At 56.8% G+C, this 13,398-nt stretch overlaps 1 protein-coding gene across 1 annotated transcript; it reads right to left on the reverse strand.

The window, feature by feature from the left end:
* Positions 1-497: 497 nt before the first annotated feature.
* PTGER3 (prostaglandin E receptor 3) lies at positions 498-9,773 on the reverse strand. The gene is made up of 2 exons (XM_009910802.2): positions 8,867-9,773; positions 498-824 (listed from the first exon to the last, which is right to left on the reverse strand). The coding sequence occupies exons 1-2, from the start codon at positions 9,707-9,709 to the stop codon at positions 537-539; spliced, it is 1,131 nt and encodes a 376-aa protein (XP_009909104.2). The 5' UTR covers positions 9,710-9,773; the 3' UTR covers positions 498-536.
* Positions 9,774-13,398: the final 3,625 nt, after the last annotated feature.

Consider the following 13,398-nt stretch of genomic DNA (forward strand, 5'->3'; position numbering starts at 1 on the left):
TTGTCACTGTTAAGTCACCAAAGCCCAGCATCCCAGCATGCTGGGGCTTGGAAGAGACCTCTGGGGATCATCCAGTCCAAACCCCCCTGCTAAAGCAGGGCAGCCACAGCAGCTTGCCCAGCAGCACAATGCCCAGCTGGCTTTGGAAGCTCTCCACAAAAGGAGACTCCACAACCTCTCTGGGCAGCCTGCTCCAGGCCTCCAGCACCCTCACAACAAACAACTTTCTCCTCCTGGGTTCCAGTTTGTGCCTGTTGCTCCTTGTCCTGTCCTTGGGCACCACTGAGAGGAGTCTGGCCCCATCCTCTTGCCACCACAGGTCCTTCGTCACTGGCTGAGCACTGCTCAGCTCCCCTCTGGGGCTGCTCTTCTGCATGCTCCCCAGCCCCAGGGCTCTCAGCCTTTCCTCCTCACAGGGATGCAGCAGCTTCTTCTGCAGATGCTGACAAGTTAGAGAGGACCCCCTCCCATTCCCAGTGTGGTTTCAAGGGGCTGCTTGGCCGGAGGAGCTGCCCTGCAGGCAGAGCCCTGTCCCTTCAGGCGGCCGGCCGGCGGATCTCCTCGGACAGGGTGACCGACCGCTCCTTCCACTCGCTGTTGGAGCACTTGGAGACGGCGCTGGCTGCCTGGCAGAACTTCTGGAGGAGGATCTTCCTGAGCAGCAGGTAAACCCAGGGGTCCAGGATCTGGTTCAGCGAGGCCAAGCGCACTGCTGTCAAGAAGAAGTTGCACTCCCTGTGCAGTTCCGAGCTCGGGGCCCCGCTGGAGAACCTCTTGCAGGGCTCAAGGGAGGTGCGGCTGAAGATCATCTTCAGCATCATGATCTGAGGGAAGGGAGGGGGGAAAAAGGAGACAGATGTTAAAAGGATGTTGATGTCTGTGTATCACTCCTACAGAGCCAGAATCACAGCAGCACATCCCTGCTGCTGGGGCCTGGAAGGGACCTCTGGAGCTCACCCAGTCCAACCCCCTGCTACAGCAGGGCAGCCACAGCAGCTTGCCCAGCAGCACAATGCCCAGCTGGGGCTGGAAGCTCTCCACACAAGGAGACTCCACAACCTCTCTGGGCAGCCTGCTCCAGGCCTCCAGCACCCTCACATAGAATTTTTCTCCTCCTGTTCAGATGGAACCTCCTGGATTCCAGTTGTGTCCACTGCCCCTTGTGCTGTCCCTGGGCACCACTGAGCAGAGTCTGGCCCCAGCCTCTTGCCCTCCACAGGTCCTTTATCTCTTGCTGAGCATTGCTCAGCTCCCCTCTGGGGCTGCTCTTCTGCAGGCTCAACAGCCCCAGGGCTCTCAGCCTTTGCTCCTCACAGAGCTGCTCCCCAGGAGACCATTTGCCCTCGTGGCCATCAGGGCACATTGCTGGGGTACAGTGCTGAGCAAGTTCTCAAGAAACTTGTTGTCAAGAAGCCTTTTCCCCTCTCATCCCATGCCAAGTGTGATCAGAGGAGCTCAGTGTGGGGATGGAGAGACAACCACAGCACCTTCCAGGTGTCAGCAGGTTAATTGGCAGATCCCATGCTCAGAGAAGGTAGCAGAGGCTGTGTCCCTGCTTAGAGAACAAAGAATTAACCAGGCTGGAAAAGAACTTTGAGATCATCCAGTCCAACCTCTCACCCAGCACCATCTGATCAACTCAACCATGGCACCAAGGGCCTCAGCCAGGCTCTTCCTCAACACCTCCAGGGATGGGGACTCCACCACCTCCCTGGGCAGCACATCCCAATGGCCAATCTCTCTTGTTGGGAAGAATTTCTTCCTCACCTCCAGCCTAAACCTCCCCTGGCACAGCTTGAGACTGTGTCCTCTTGTTCTGGTGCTGGGTGCCTGGGAGAAGAGACCAACCCCCACGTGGCTACAACCTCCCTTCAGGGAGCTGGAGAGAGCAAGAAGGTCTCCCCTGAGCCTCCTCTTCTGCAGGCTAAGCAACCCCAGCTCCCTCAGCCTCTCCTCCCAGGGCTGTGCCCCAGACCCCTCCCCAGCTTTCTTGCCCTTCTCTGCTTGATCCACCACAGGAAGCTGTGTGCTGGATCCTAGATCTTCAAGACACACTGGGGAGACACTGGACCAGGTTACCCAGGGAGGTTGTGGATGCCCCCACCCTGGAGGTGTTCAAGACCAGGTTGGATGAGGTCTTGAGCAACCTGGGGTAGCTGGAAGTGTCCCAGCCCATGTCAGGGGGGTTGGAAGTGGATGACCCTAAAGGTCCATTCTAGGATTCTGTGAACCAGTGAAGGAGGCCCTTGGCTGCAAAGGGGAACGGCTGACCTTGCAGGACTGGCTTGAGGAGACTCATTTCCTCATGCTCACATTACCACAACCACAGGGGAGAGCTGAGCTCCTCAGAAGGATGTTTTGAGCAGCAAAAAAAGCATTTCCAGTCCTAAAAACGTCCTCACTTGTTCCAAAGCTGCTTTGTTCAATGAACTCTGAAGGTAGCAATTGGAGTTTAAGGTTGGGAGCTGAGCCAAATGGAAAGAGGGGGGAAAAAAAGCTTAGCAGAGGAGGTTTGGGCTGGGAGTCAAGAAAAATCTCTCCAAGCCACACTTTCTTCTGCTGAAAGCCACAGACAGCATTTGGTGGTCATCTGACCTACATTTCCTTCTCCCCAGCCCCCAGCTGAGCTCCCCCCCAGTGAAAGGTGATGGATTTAAGAGTCTGGTTCCCCAAACACCCAAAGTGCCACAGCTGGGGGGGGCTTTAGGCTCTGCCTTTCAAGTTTGGTTACAGATTTTGAGCAGAAAAGTAGAGAAGTGTCAATAAATGACTGCTGGGTGTGAAAAGGGAACCCAAAGATCATTCTAAGTGATTCCAGTGGAGAGGTGTCTGCTGCAGGAGTGGCTGGGCCACAACAGTCTTCCCTCTTCTGGTCTCTTCTCTGCCTGCTTTGTGCTCTGAGGGGAGACTAACCTGCTTCTGCTTGACCTTGGCTGCAGTGTTTGGGGATAAGTGATGGTCTGGAGGAGGGGATTGAGCCCATCAGCAGTGAATTTGCAGGTGACAGCAAGCTGGGGGCAGGAGTTGATCTGTTAGGGGGTAGAGAGGCTCTGCAGAGGGACCTTGCCAGGCTGGGCAGATGGGCAGAGGCCCAGGGCAGGAGATTGAACACATCCAAGTGCCAGGGGCTGCACATTGGCCACAGCAACCCCAGGCAGTGCTACAGACTGGGGTCAGAGTGGCTGAGAGCAGCCAGGCAGAGAGGGACCTGGGGGTAGTGTTTGACAGCAGCTGAACAGGAGCCAGCAGTGTGCCCAGGTGGCCAAGAAGGCCAATGGCATCCTGGCCTGCAGCAGGAATCAGCAACCCAGCTTGGGTGACCCCAGCCAGGGTTTTCCCATGGGAGGCTGCACTGTGGGCCAGAGAGGTCACATCCAGACTGCTGCTGTCCCCAGAAAGTGGGACAGCCAGGGCAGGAGTGAGCAGCAGCAGAGGCTCTGGGGGAGGATTTTCCCATTGAAAGGGATATTCTGGGTGCTAGATCAATAGCTATTTGTTGACCTTGGACAGGCTGAGATGGGTCTGGAAGGCTCCAACAGGACAGGAGAATTGTTTTTGTTTCTCTAAATAGCAGCAGCTGAAGCTTCCAGCCTCAGCCCTTCAGCAAATCAACAGGAAAGCAAGGAACCAGTGGCACAACCTCTTAGAACTGTGGAGAGAGTCAGAGCCAGACCACATCACACAGACACCAGAGCCACACAGCCACAACCCTCCCACTTCCTCTGCCACCTCCAGCTGCTTTGGACACTGGCACAGCTGGGGCAATGTCACCCACAGACTGCCTCCTGTGCCCAGCAGAGTCCAGCACCACACCTCCTCACCATTCACTTGGGGAATCACAGAACTGGCAGGGCTGGAAGGGACCTCAAGGCTCAGCCAGTCCCAGCCCCCTGCCATGGCCAGGGACACCTCACACCACAGCAGGTTGCTCACAGCCACCTCCAGCCTGGCTGCAAACACCTCCAGGCAGGAGGCTGCCACCACCTCCCTGGGCAACCTGTGCCAGGCTCTCACCACCCTCATGGGCAACAACTTCTTCCTCACATCCAATCTCAATCTCCCCATTTCTAGTTTTGCTCCATCCCCCCCAGTCCTATCCCTCCCTGACACCCTCAGAAGTCCCTCCCCAGCTTCCTTGGAACCCCCTTCAGATCCTGGAAGGCCACAATGAGGTCTCCTTGGAGCCTTCTCCTCTCCAGACTGAACAGCCCCAACTCCCTCAGCCTATCCTCATAGGAGAGGTGCTCCAGCTCTCCAGCCCTTAGAAGACCTCTAAGATCATCAGTTCCAAACTTCAAACATCCTGATGGGTCCTGCAGGGTTGCCATGACCCAAAGGGCAGCAACAAAGAGTCAGTAAATGGACTGTGCCCACTCAGGGCCCATGGAAACCACACCACGTTTGCCATTCCCAGCACCCCAGCACAGTGGGGTTGGAAGGGACCCCTGGAGACCATCCAGTCCAACCCTGCTGCTAAATCAGGGACAGCCACAGCAGCTTGCCCAGGATCACAGCAGCCACCAGTGTGCTCAGGTGGCCAAAAAGGCCACCAGCATCCTGGCCTGGATCAGCACCAGTGTGGCAGGGCAGGGATTGTGCCCCTGGGCTGGGCACTGGGGAGGCCACACCTCAAATCCTGGGTTCAGTTTTTGGGACCCTCACTCCCAGAAGGACATTGAGATGCTGGAGCAGGTCCAGAGAAAGGTCTGGAGAACAGGGAATGGTGAGGAGGAGCTGAGGGGCCTGGGGTTGTTCAGCCTGGAGAAAAGGAGGCTGAGAGCCTCCAGCTCCCCATGACTCCCCAGAAGGAGGCAGGGGTGAGGTGGCTCCCAGAACACAGAGACTGCAGGAAAAGCTGAGCAGACAGAGCAGCTTGGCAGAGCTCCACAGGGAAGTTCCAGGCTTTCCATTGCTGCTGCCTCACAGGGAGGTGACCTCTTCCCAAGTTCAGCCTGGCTCCTGTCCATGGCACCCCGAGGGGCAGGAGTCCTCCACACAGCCATGAAACACACAGGAAGCCACTGCCAACCGGTAGCCCTTCAGCTGGCCCTGGGAGCAGCAAGCTCCTTGCAGGCAGTCAGGTCACCTTCCACAGGCAAGGCTCTGAGGAGCTCTGCTTCCCTTAGCAACTGGCCAAGAGCCTTCTGGAGCTGCCAGGGGTGTTTAGCACAGGTTCTGCTCCATTAACTCTTCCCATTAACACTTCCTACAGACCCAGAGCTGTGACTTCTGACTGTTAAACCACCAAGGGGAACCACAGAGTGGGTGGGTTAGAAGAGCCCTTCAAGATGAAGTCCAACCATTACCCCAGCACTGCCAGGGCACCACTAAACCACAGCCCTCAGCACCACATCTCCATGGCTTCGAAACCCTTCCAGGGGTGGGGACTCCAGCACCTCCCTGGGCAGCCTGCCCCAGTGCCTGCCCACTCCTGCAGGGAAGGAATTGTCCCTCATGGCCAACATAAACCTCCCAGGGGGCAAATTGCTTTCTCTTGTCCTGTTGCTTGTTGCCTGGGAGAAGGGAACTAACCCCTCCTCACTCCAAGCTCCCTGCAGGGAGTTGCAGAGAGCCAGAAGGTCTCCAGAGAGCCAGAAGGTCTCCAGAGAGCCAGAAGGTCTCCCCTCAGCCTCTTCTCCAGGCTGAACAACCCCAGCTCCCTCAGCTGCTCCCTCACCAGCTGCTCCTTTTCCACCAGACAGCTTTGCAGCCACTCTGCTGCCAGCCTGCAGCTACAGGCTGGGGTCAGAGTGGCTGAGAGCAGCCAGGCAGAAAGGGACCTGGGGGTAGTGGTTGACAGCAGCGGAACAGGAGCCAGCAGTGTGCCCAGGTGGACAAGAAGGCCAAGGGCATCCTGGCCTGCAGCAGGAACAGTGTGGCCAGCAGCAGCAGGGAAGTCCTTCTGCCCTGTGCTCAGCACTGCTTAGGCCACACCTTGAGTCCTGTGTCCAGTTCTGGGCTCCTCAGTTCAGGAAAGATGTTGAGCTGCTGGAAGGTGTCCAGAGAAGGGCAAGAAAGCTGGGGAGGGGTCTGGAGCACAGCCCTGTGAGGAGAGGCTGAGGGAGCTGGGGTTGCTTAGCCTGCAGAAGAGGAGGCTCAGGGGAGACCTTCTTGCTCTCTCCAACTGCCTGAAGGGAGGTTGTAGCCAGGTGGGGCTTGGTCTCTTCTCCCAGGCAAGCAGCACCAGAACAAGAGGACACAGTCTCAAGCTGTGCCAGGGGAGGTTTAGGCTGGAGGTGAGGAAGAAATTCTTCCCAGCAAGAGAGATTGGCCATTGGGATGTGCTGCCCAGGGAGGTGGTGGAGTCCCCATCCCTGGAGGTGTTTAGGAAGAGCCTGGCTGAGGCACTTGGTGCCATGGTTGAGTTGATCAGATGGTGTTGGGTGAGAGGTTGGACTCAGTGATCTCTGAGGTCTTTTCCAACCTGGTTAATTCTATTCTATTCTATTCTATTCTATTCTATTCCATCCCATCCCATCCCACCCTATCCCATCCCATCCCACCCTATCCCATCCCATCCCATCCTCTCCTCTGCAATTTTCCTGATCACTCAGGTTCTGAAGGGAAGAGAAGAGGACACTTCCTCATCTCAGGGCTTTTCTGTGGCCATCAGAAAGCTGCTTAAACCCTGAGGTGTGAGGAGCAGAGCCTGCTGCTGTGCTCTCCACTCCTCCCTGGATTTGCAGTGGTGGTTTCATAGTTTGCCTTCGTCACCAGCTGTTAATGATCAGTAGAAAGTGAGCTGCCAGCCTCTGGCTTCCCTTGGGGCAGGGTGAGCTTGGAGGTGTGTGGAATTTATAACTCATTTCCAAGGCTAAGTTCATTCATTTAAGCTGCTTGCCATGTTTCACCTCCTCCCCACTGGCTGTTAGTGCTGTCAGCCCTTCTTCTTCTCTCAGCCCCAGGGTCTCTGTGCACAAGGAGGAAGAATCCTTCTCTGACCATAAAATGCCTTTCTCATAACTTCAGAATTACCACAGCTAGCTCCAGCCCTTTCCTGCTCATGGACCCACTGACAGCAGAAGTTGTCCCCTTATAGATGGGGTATTTGGCTTCCTGTCCCACATGTCCCACAGCAGAGCCAGCAGGGCCAGGGAGGGGATTCTGCCCCTCTGCTCCACTCTGCTGAGACCACAGCTGCAGCTCTGGGGCCAGGTCTGGAGCCTCTGTGCCAGGAAGGATCTGGAGGTGCTGGAAGGTGTCCAGAGAAGGGCCACGAGGAGGAGCAGAGGGCTGGAGCTGCTCTGCTGTGAGCACAGACTGAGGGAGTTGGGGTTGTGCAGTCTGGAGAGGAGAAGGCTCCAAGGAGACCTCATTGTGGCCTTCCAGGATCTGCAGGGGGCTCCAAGAAAGCTGGGGAGGGACTTCTGAGGGTGTCAGGGAGGGATAGGACTGGGGGGAATGAAGCAGAACTAGAAATGGGGAGATTGAGATTGGCTGTGAGGAAGAAGTTGTTCCCCATGAGGGTGGTGAGAGCCTGGCACAGGTTGCCCAGGGAGGTGGTGGAAGCCTCCTGCCTGGAGGTGTTTGCAGCCAGGCTGGAGGTGGCTGTGAGCAACCTGCTGTGGTGTGAGGTGTCCCTGGCCATGGCAGGGGGGTTGGAACTGGCTGAGCCTTGAGGTCCCTTCCAACCCTGACAATTCTATGATTCTGTGTCAGAAAGAGACAGGGATTCAGCCTCCTCTATTCCCAGTCCATAGATTTATGGAATGGTTTGGGTTGGGGGGGACCTTGAAGATCATTGAGTTCCAGCCCCCTGCCATGAGCAGGGACACCTCCCACCAGCCCAGATTGCTCAGGCCCTCATCCAACCTGGCCTCAGACACCTCCAGGCAGGGAGCATCCACCACCTCCCTGGGCAACCTGTTCCAGTTCCTCACCACCCTCACTGGAAAGAATTTCTTCCTAATCTCCAGTCTCCATCTCCCCTCTCCTGGCTCAAAGCCATTGCCCCTTGTCCTAGTACTACAAGCTCCTGTATAAAGCCCCTCCCCAGCTCTCCTGTAGCCCCTTCAGGTGCTGGAAGCTTCATGAGGCACTCAGTTTGAGAAGCAAGAAATGGTGTTAAGTGAGGAATAACACAGAGAAGTGGAAGGAAATGCTAAGGTCCTTTAGAAACCAGAACTGAAAAGCACAGAGTGCTGCTGTAAATCAGACAGGGTGAAAACCAGGAGGCCCTCACCAAATCCTGAGGCAACAAAGGAAGTTTTGTTATGAAGTGGGAGCAGAGAGAAGCTGGTCAATGGCTGTGTGCCATGGGCACAGGGCTCCAGCATTGTGAGGTCTCAATAAACCTCACGTGCTGCCCCTCAAAGAGGAACAAGAAGGATCTGGCCCCCCCTGTCCCACCACCTTCAGACCTCTGCGGTGCTGTGGAGTAGGTAGAACACGTTGAGCAGGAGCACAACCTGCCCTCCCTGCCTCTGCAGCCTGCAGCCAGCACCAGCTGTCCCCCTCTGCATCTGCTCAGTGCCTGTGGCTCTGTGCCATAAGCACTGCCCACATCAGTGTCCTGCCCCCAGACCCACGGTCTCCTTACACTCTGCCTTTCTCCTCTGTACAAGACCCTCGCTTTGCTCCAGGTCCCTCCCTTTGACTCCAGTTCCTTTGCCTTACCTTCCAAACGTGCTGCACTTTGGCTATCCTGATGGACCTCTCCCAGCTTCCCTCCTGCCAGCCTTCCATACCTGAAATCCCCCAAACTCTGTGCCCGTCCCTGCTTTCTCTTCTCAGGGGCCACGCTTGCCCGTACAGTTGGTGAGGAACCTGAACTGAGGTTCCCGGTGGAAACCTCCTGCCCTAAAGGAAGGAGGGAGGGAGGGAGGAGGTCTGGGGTGACCCCAGGATGGGTGGCAAGGCGACCTACCAGCAGCGGTGACCAGCAGGCTGAGAGGACACACATGATCCCCAGGAGCTGGATCAGCGTCTCCATGGCGATCCTCCCCCACTGCTTGCTGGAGCGCGGCGCGGTCGCCTTGGTCCGACACCGAGACACCAAAGCCTCGATGGTGGCCAGGTTGCAAGCCACCGTCACCACCAGGGACAGGAGCCCCAGGACGGCGAAGGTGCAGGCGAAGAAGAGGCTGCCGGCCAGCTGGCTGCCCCCGGTGCCGATGAAGCACCACGTCCCGGGCCACTGCAGGGTGTAGTGGCCCAGGCCGGCGATGGGCAGCAGGGCGAAGGCCAGCACGGTCAGCCAGATGCCCAGCAGCACCGCCCTGGTCACCCGTGTCTTCATGTGGCTGGCGTACCAGTGGGGCGCCCGGATGGCCAGCGTCCTCTCCACGGCCATGGCGCTGGCGATGAACAGCGGGCAGAGCCCGAACACCGTCATGCTGAAGCCAAAGAAGGAGCAGAGGTGACCCGAAGGGTCGACGGCGTCCCAGGAGCGGTTGGCCAAGTAGACGGAGATGACGATGGGGCTGGTGAGCAGCTGCCCCAGCAGGTCGGTGAGCGCTAGGGAGCCGATGCACAGCAGGAAGGACCTTTTCCTCCGGCTCTCCTTAGCCCGGTAGCTCCGGGAGACCAGCAGCATGGCCAGGGCATTGCCCACGATGCCAGTGATCATCATGGTCAGGGGGAACGCCACCGACACGGCGCTGCAGCTCTCGGCCGCCGCCGCCGCCCGCCCCGTCCCGTTGCCTCGCTGCCCCATGGCGCTGGGCTCGGTGCGGTTGGGGCCGCCCTGGCACTGCTGCCAGGGGCTCATGGCAAAGGGTTACCGAGGCGGCGGCAGCGGGGAGCCGAGGGGCCGCTCCATGACAGCGGGCAGCGCGCAGGGCACCGGCAGGCAGGGAGAGGAGCGGGCGGGAGCCGTTATAAGGCGGAGGGCGTGCGGGGGGACGGAGCCTCCCGTCCCGAGGGGAGGGGACGGGCGGGGCAGCTCCGGCCCCCACCGCACCGCCCTCAGCCGCCGGCCCGGGAGCGCTGCCCTGGCCCCAAGGAGACGTCTGGGGGGCCGGGAGCACCGGCAGCCCACTGAGGCGGCGAGAGCTCCCCATGGGACGGGGATAGCTCCCTCTGGGACGGGATGGTTGCCTCTGGGACGGGCATGGCTCCTTCAGGATGGGGATGGCTCCTTCATGGACGTAGCCGCCCGCCTCAGGGGCGGGGCCGATTCATTTAGCTCCATCAGAGTCGAGGATGGTTCACTTCGGGACGGGAAGGTCTCCTTCATGGACGTGGTCGCTTCTCTCAGGGACGGGAGTGGCCGCATCTGAAAGAGGAATGGCTCCATCTGAACTAGGAGTGGTTCCCGCAGGGACGGGAAGGGCTCTCTCAGTGTCGGGGGGATGCTCCCGGCCGCTTCCCAGCACGACGGCGCTGACTTGTGCCGCTTGAGCCCGGCCTTAGAGCTCTGCTGCCCCCGGGTGGCACCGCGGCTGTCCCCGTCCTCTCCCTCGGGAGCCCGGCCTCGTAGCCGTAGACCTTTCAAGATCATCCAGTCCAACCCATGGTGGTGCCCAGTGACAGAACAAGGGCCGAAGGGCACACATTGGAACCCAGAAGGTTCCACCTGAACAGGAGGAGAAGGCTCTTTGGTGTGAGGGTGCAGGAGCCCTGGAGCAGGCTGCCCAGAGAGGTTGTGTTCTCTGGAGAGCTTCCAAGCCCACCTGGCTGCTGTGATCCTGGGCAAGCTGCTGTGGGTGCCCTGCTTTAGCAGAAGGGTTGGACTGGATGATTCCCAGAGGTCCCTTCCTATGCCCATCACGCTGTGATGAACAAACTGCTTCCTCTAACCCATTTAGAGATGGAGCACAAGGAAAATACCTCTGGCACTCAGAGCAATAAAATCATAGAATGGTAGGGGCTGGAAGGGATCTCTGGAGATCATCCAGTCCAAACCCCCTGGCTAGAACAGGGGCACCCACAGCAGCTTGCCCAGGATCACAAGGGCCATCTGGGTTTAGAAGCTCTCCAGACTGCACAGCCTCTCTGGACAGCCTGCTCCAGGGTTCCAGCACCTCCTTTACAGGCTGAACCTCCTGGGCTCCCATTTGCACCCATTGCCCCTTGTTCTGTCACTAGGCACCACTGAGAAGAGTCTGCCCCCTTCTTCTTGACACCCACTCTCCAGACATCAGAACATGAGTAAGATTCCCTCTCAGGCTTCTTTTCTCTAGGCTCAACAGCCCCAGGTTGGACTCTCTCCAGTAGTTCCCTGTCCCTCATGAACTGGGGAGCCCAGAACAGGACACCATGCTCCAGAAGGCACTAGAGTAGATGAACCTCAACCTGCTGGCCACCATTGGCCTTCTTGGCCACGAGGGCACATTGCTGGCCCATGGCTAACATTGTCCACCAGCACACCCCGGCCTTTCCCCACACAGCTGCTTTCCAGCAGGTCAACCCCTAATGGTTGGCAGCTGCTGAAGGAGCCACACTCTCCCTCTCTTGCTGGGTATCTGAGTGCTAGAAGTTCCAGACCGACTGATTAATGGCATCCTGGATCAGGAGCAGTGTGGCCAGCAGCAGCAGGGAAGTCATTCTGCCCTGTGCTCAGCACTGCTTAGGCCACACCTGGAGTCCTGTGTCCAGTTCTGGGCTCCTCAGGTTAGGAAAGATGTTGAGCTGCTGGAAGGTGTCCAGAGAAGGGCAAGAAAGCTGGGGAGGGGTCTGGAGCACAGCCCTGGGAGGAGAGGCTGAGGGAGCTGGGGTTGCTTAGCCTGCAGAAGAGGAGGCTCAGGGGAGACCTTCTTGCTCTCTCCAACTCCCTGAAGGGAGGTTGTAAACCAGGTGGGGGTTGGTCTCTTCTCCCAGACAGGCACCCAGCACCAGAACAAGAGGACACAGTCTCAAGCTGTGCCAGGGGAAGTTCATGCTGGATGTTAGGATGAAAGAGAGATTGGCCATTGGGATGTGCTGCCCAGGGAGGTGGTGGATCCCCATCCCTGGAGGTGTTTAGGAAGAGCCTGGCTGAGGCTCTTGGTGCCATGGCTTAGTTGATCAGATGGTATTGGGTGAGAGCTTGGACTTGATGATCTCTGAGGTCTTTTCCAACCTGGTTAATTCTGTTCTATTAATTAGTACCAGTTGGATGAGGCCTTAAGCAAGCTGGGCTAGGGGGAGGTGTCCCTGCCCATGGCAGGGGAGCTGGAACCAGATGATCCTCGAGCTCTCTTCCAACCCAAATAACGCTCCCTGAAGGCTTGCTGATGTCTCCAAGAGAAAAGGACTCACTGCACAGTTAACTCACAGCTTTTATTTACACTTTGTTTCTCTTCTTGTCTACAGAATAATTTTTGCCTTACAGGTGTTTGTTTAATCTAAAGCCAAATGAAACCATCATTTCTTTCTCTTCCCTCCCCCCCTCCCCCCCTTGTGTCTTGTCTGCTAAAGTTAAAAACCTCTCATCCCTTGAAGCACAGCAACAATGTGAATTACAAAGCACAAGGAGAAAGAGAGAGAGAGAGGAAAAATAACAAACCCCCAAAACCTCCTCCTCAAAAAAAATAACAACAAAAAACAAAACCCAAATCAAAAAGGGGGGTGGGGGGGGGTTGGGGAAACCAACCCCAAAAGAGCTAACAAGAAAGCATCTATCTGAGCTGATGTGCACAGGATTGTTAGGCCTTGGGGAACTTGGCAAAGAGGCACAGTTACAAGACTAAAACCTGCTCTTGTGCAGCCCCTACACAAGGTTTAAGCTTTGGAATTGGAAAGCATGAAAGAGGAGAGTGCAGAGCAGTTAAGCTGCAAAACAAAACACAACAAAACAAAGGTAATTAAGAGGTTATTGAAAGATTTTTGTACACACACACACAAAAAAAAAACCCCACCACCAACCCACCACCCAAACCCCCTTCTTGCTTCTCTGAGTGCCTTCAGCAATGGAAAGGAAGCTTCCCAGGCGTGGCTGTGCTGTTGTTTGGGGTTTTGGGGGTGGGGTGGTGCAGTTGGGGTTGAACAGCAAAAAGAATCCCCAACCCCACCAAGGGAGACTCTGGAGGAAGTTTGTGGAACTGGGGGGGGGGGAATCAAAATGCTCTTTAAAAAGTGATGGAATAAAAAAGATGACTTTCCTCAGGTAGAGAATTCCTGTCCTTCCCATACTTACCTTGTGTGGTGGCACTGATGGGATTTAAAACCCTTTCCTAAAGCCAAAGGGAGCTCAAGAGAGGCCACTGCTAGCAAAATCGAGTCAATGAAAGCATTTTAAGCCATAAATGCTCTTGAAAGGGGGGGGGAGGGGAGAAGAAAACAAAACCACCCAAAGCAACAAACCACCCCCAAAAAAAAGAGATTGCTGAGGAACACGTGGAAGAGGCCAAAACTTTCTACTCCTTTATTCTTAAATAGAAATGAAATTGCAGTACCTTGGAAAGGCTCAGCCGGCCCCCCAGGGAACTTTGCGGGCGGCCTGCAGAGGCTTCACTTGATCCCAAGAAGCTAATTCCA

This window comes from Dryobates pubescens, chromosome 11 (genome assembly GCF_014839835.1).
Source record: "Dryobates pubescens isolate bDryPub1 chromosome 11, bDryPub1.pri, whole genome shotgun sequence".
NCBI lineage: Eukaryota > Metazoa > Chordata > Aves > Piciformes > Picidae > Dryobates > Dryobates pubescens.

What these genes read in the sequence shown, in the direction of transcription:
- PTGER3 (XM_009910802.2), bottom strand. Translation starts at nt 9,709, where the DNA reads ATGAGCCCCTGGCAGCAGTGCCAGGGCGGCCCCAACCGCACCGAGCCC. An exon ending in CCTGCTGGTCACCGCTGCTG is followed by an intron (nt 825 to 8,866) that starts GTAGGTCGCCTT and finishes CCCTTCCCTCAG; the next exon opens with ATCATGATGCTGAAGATGAT.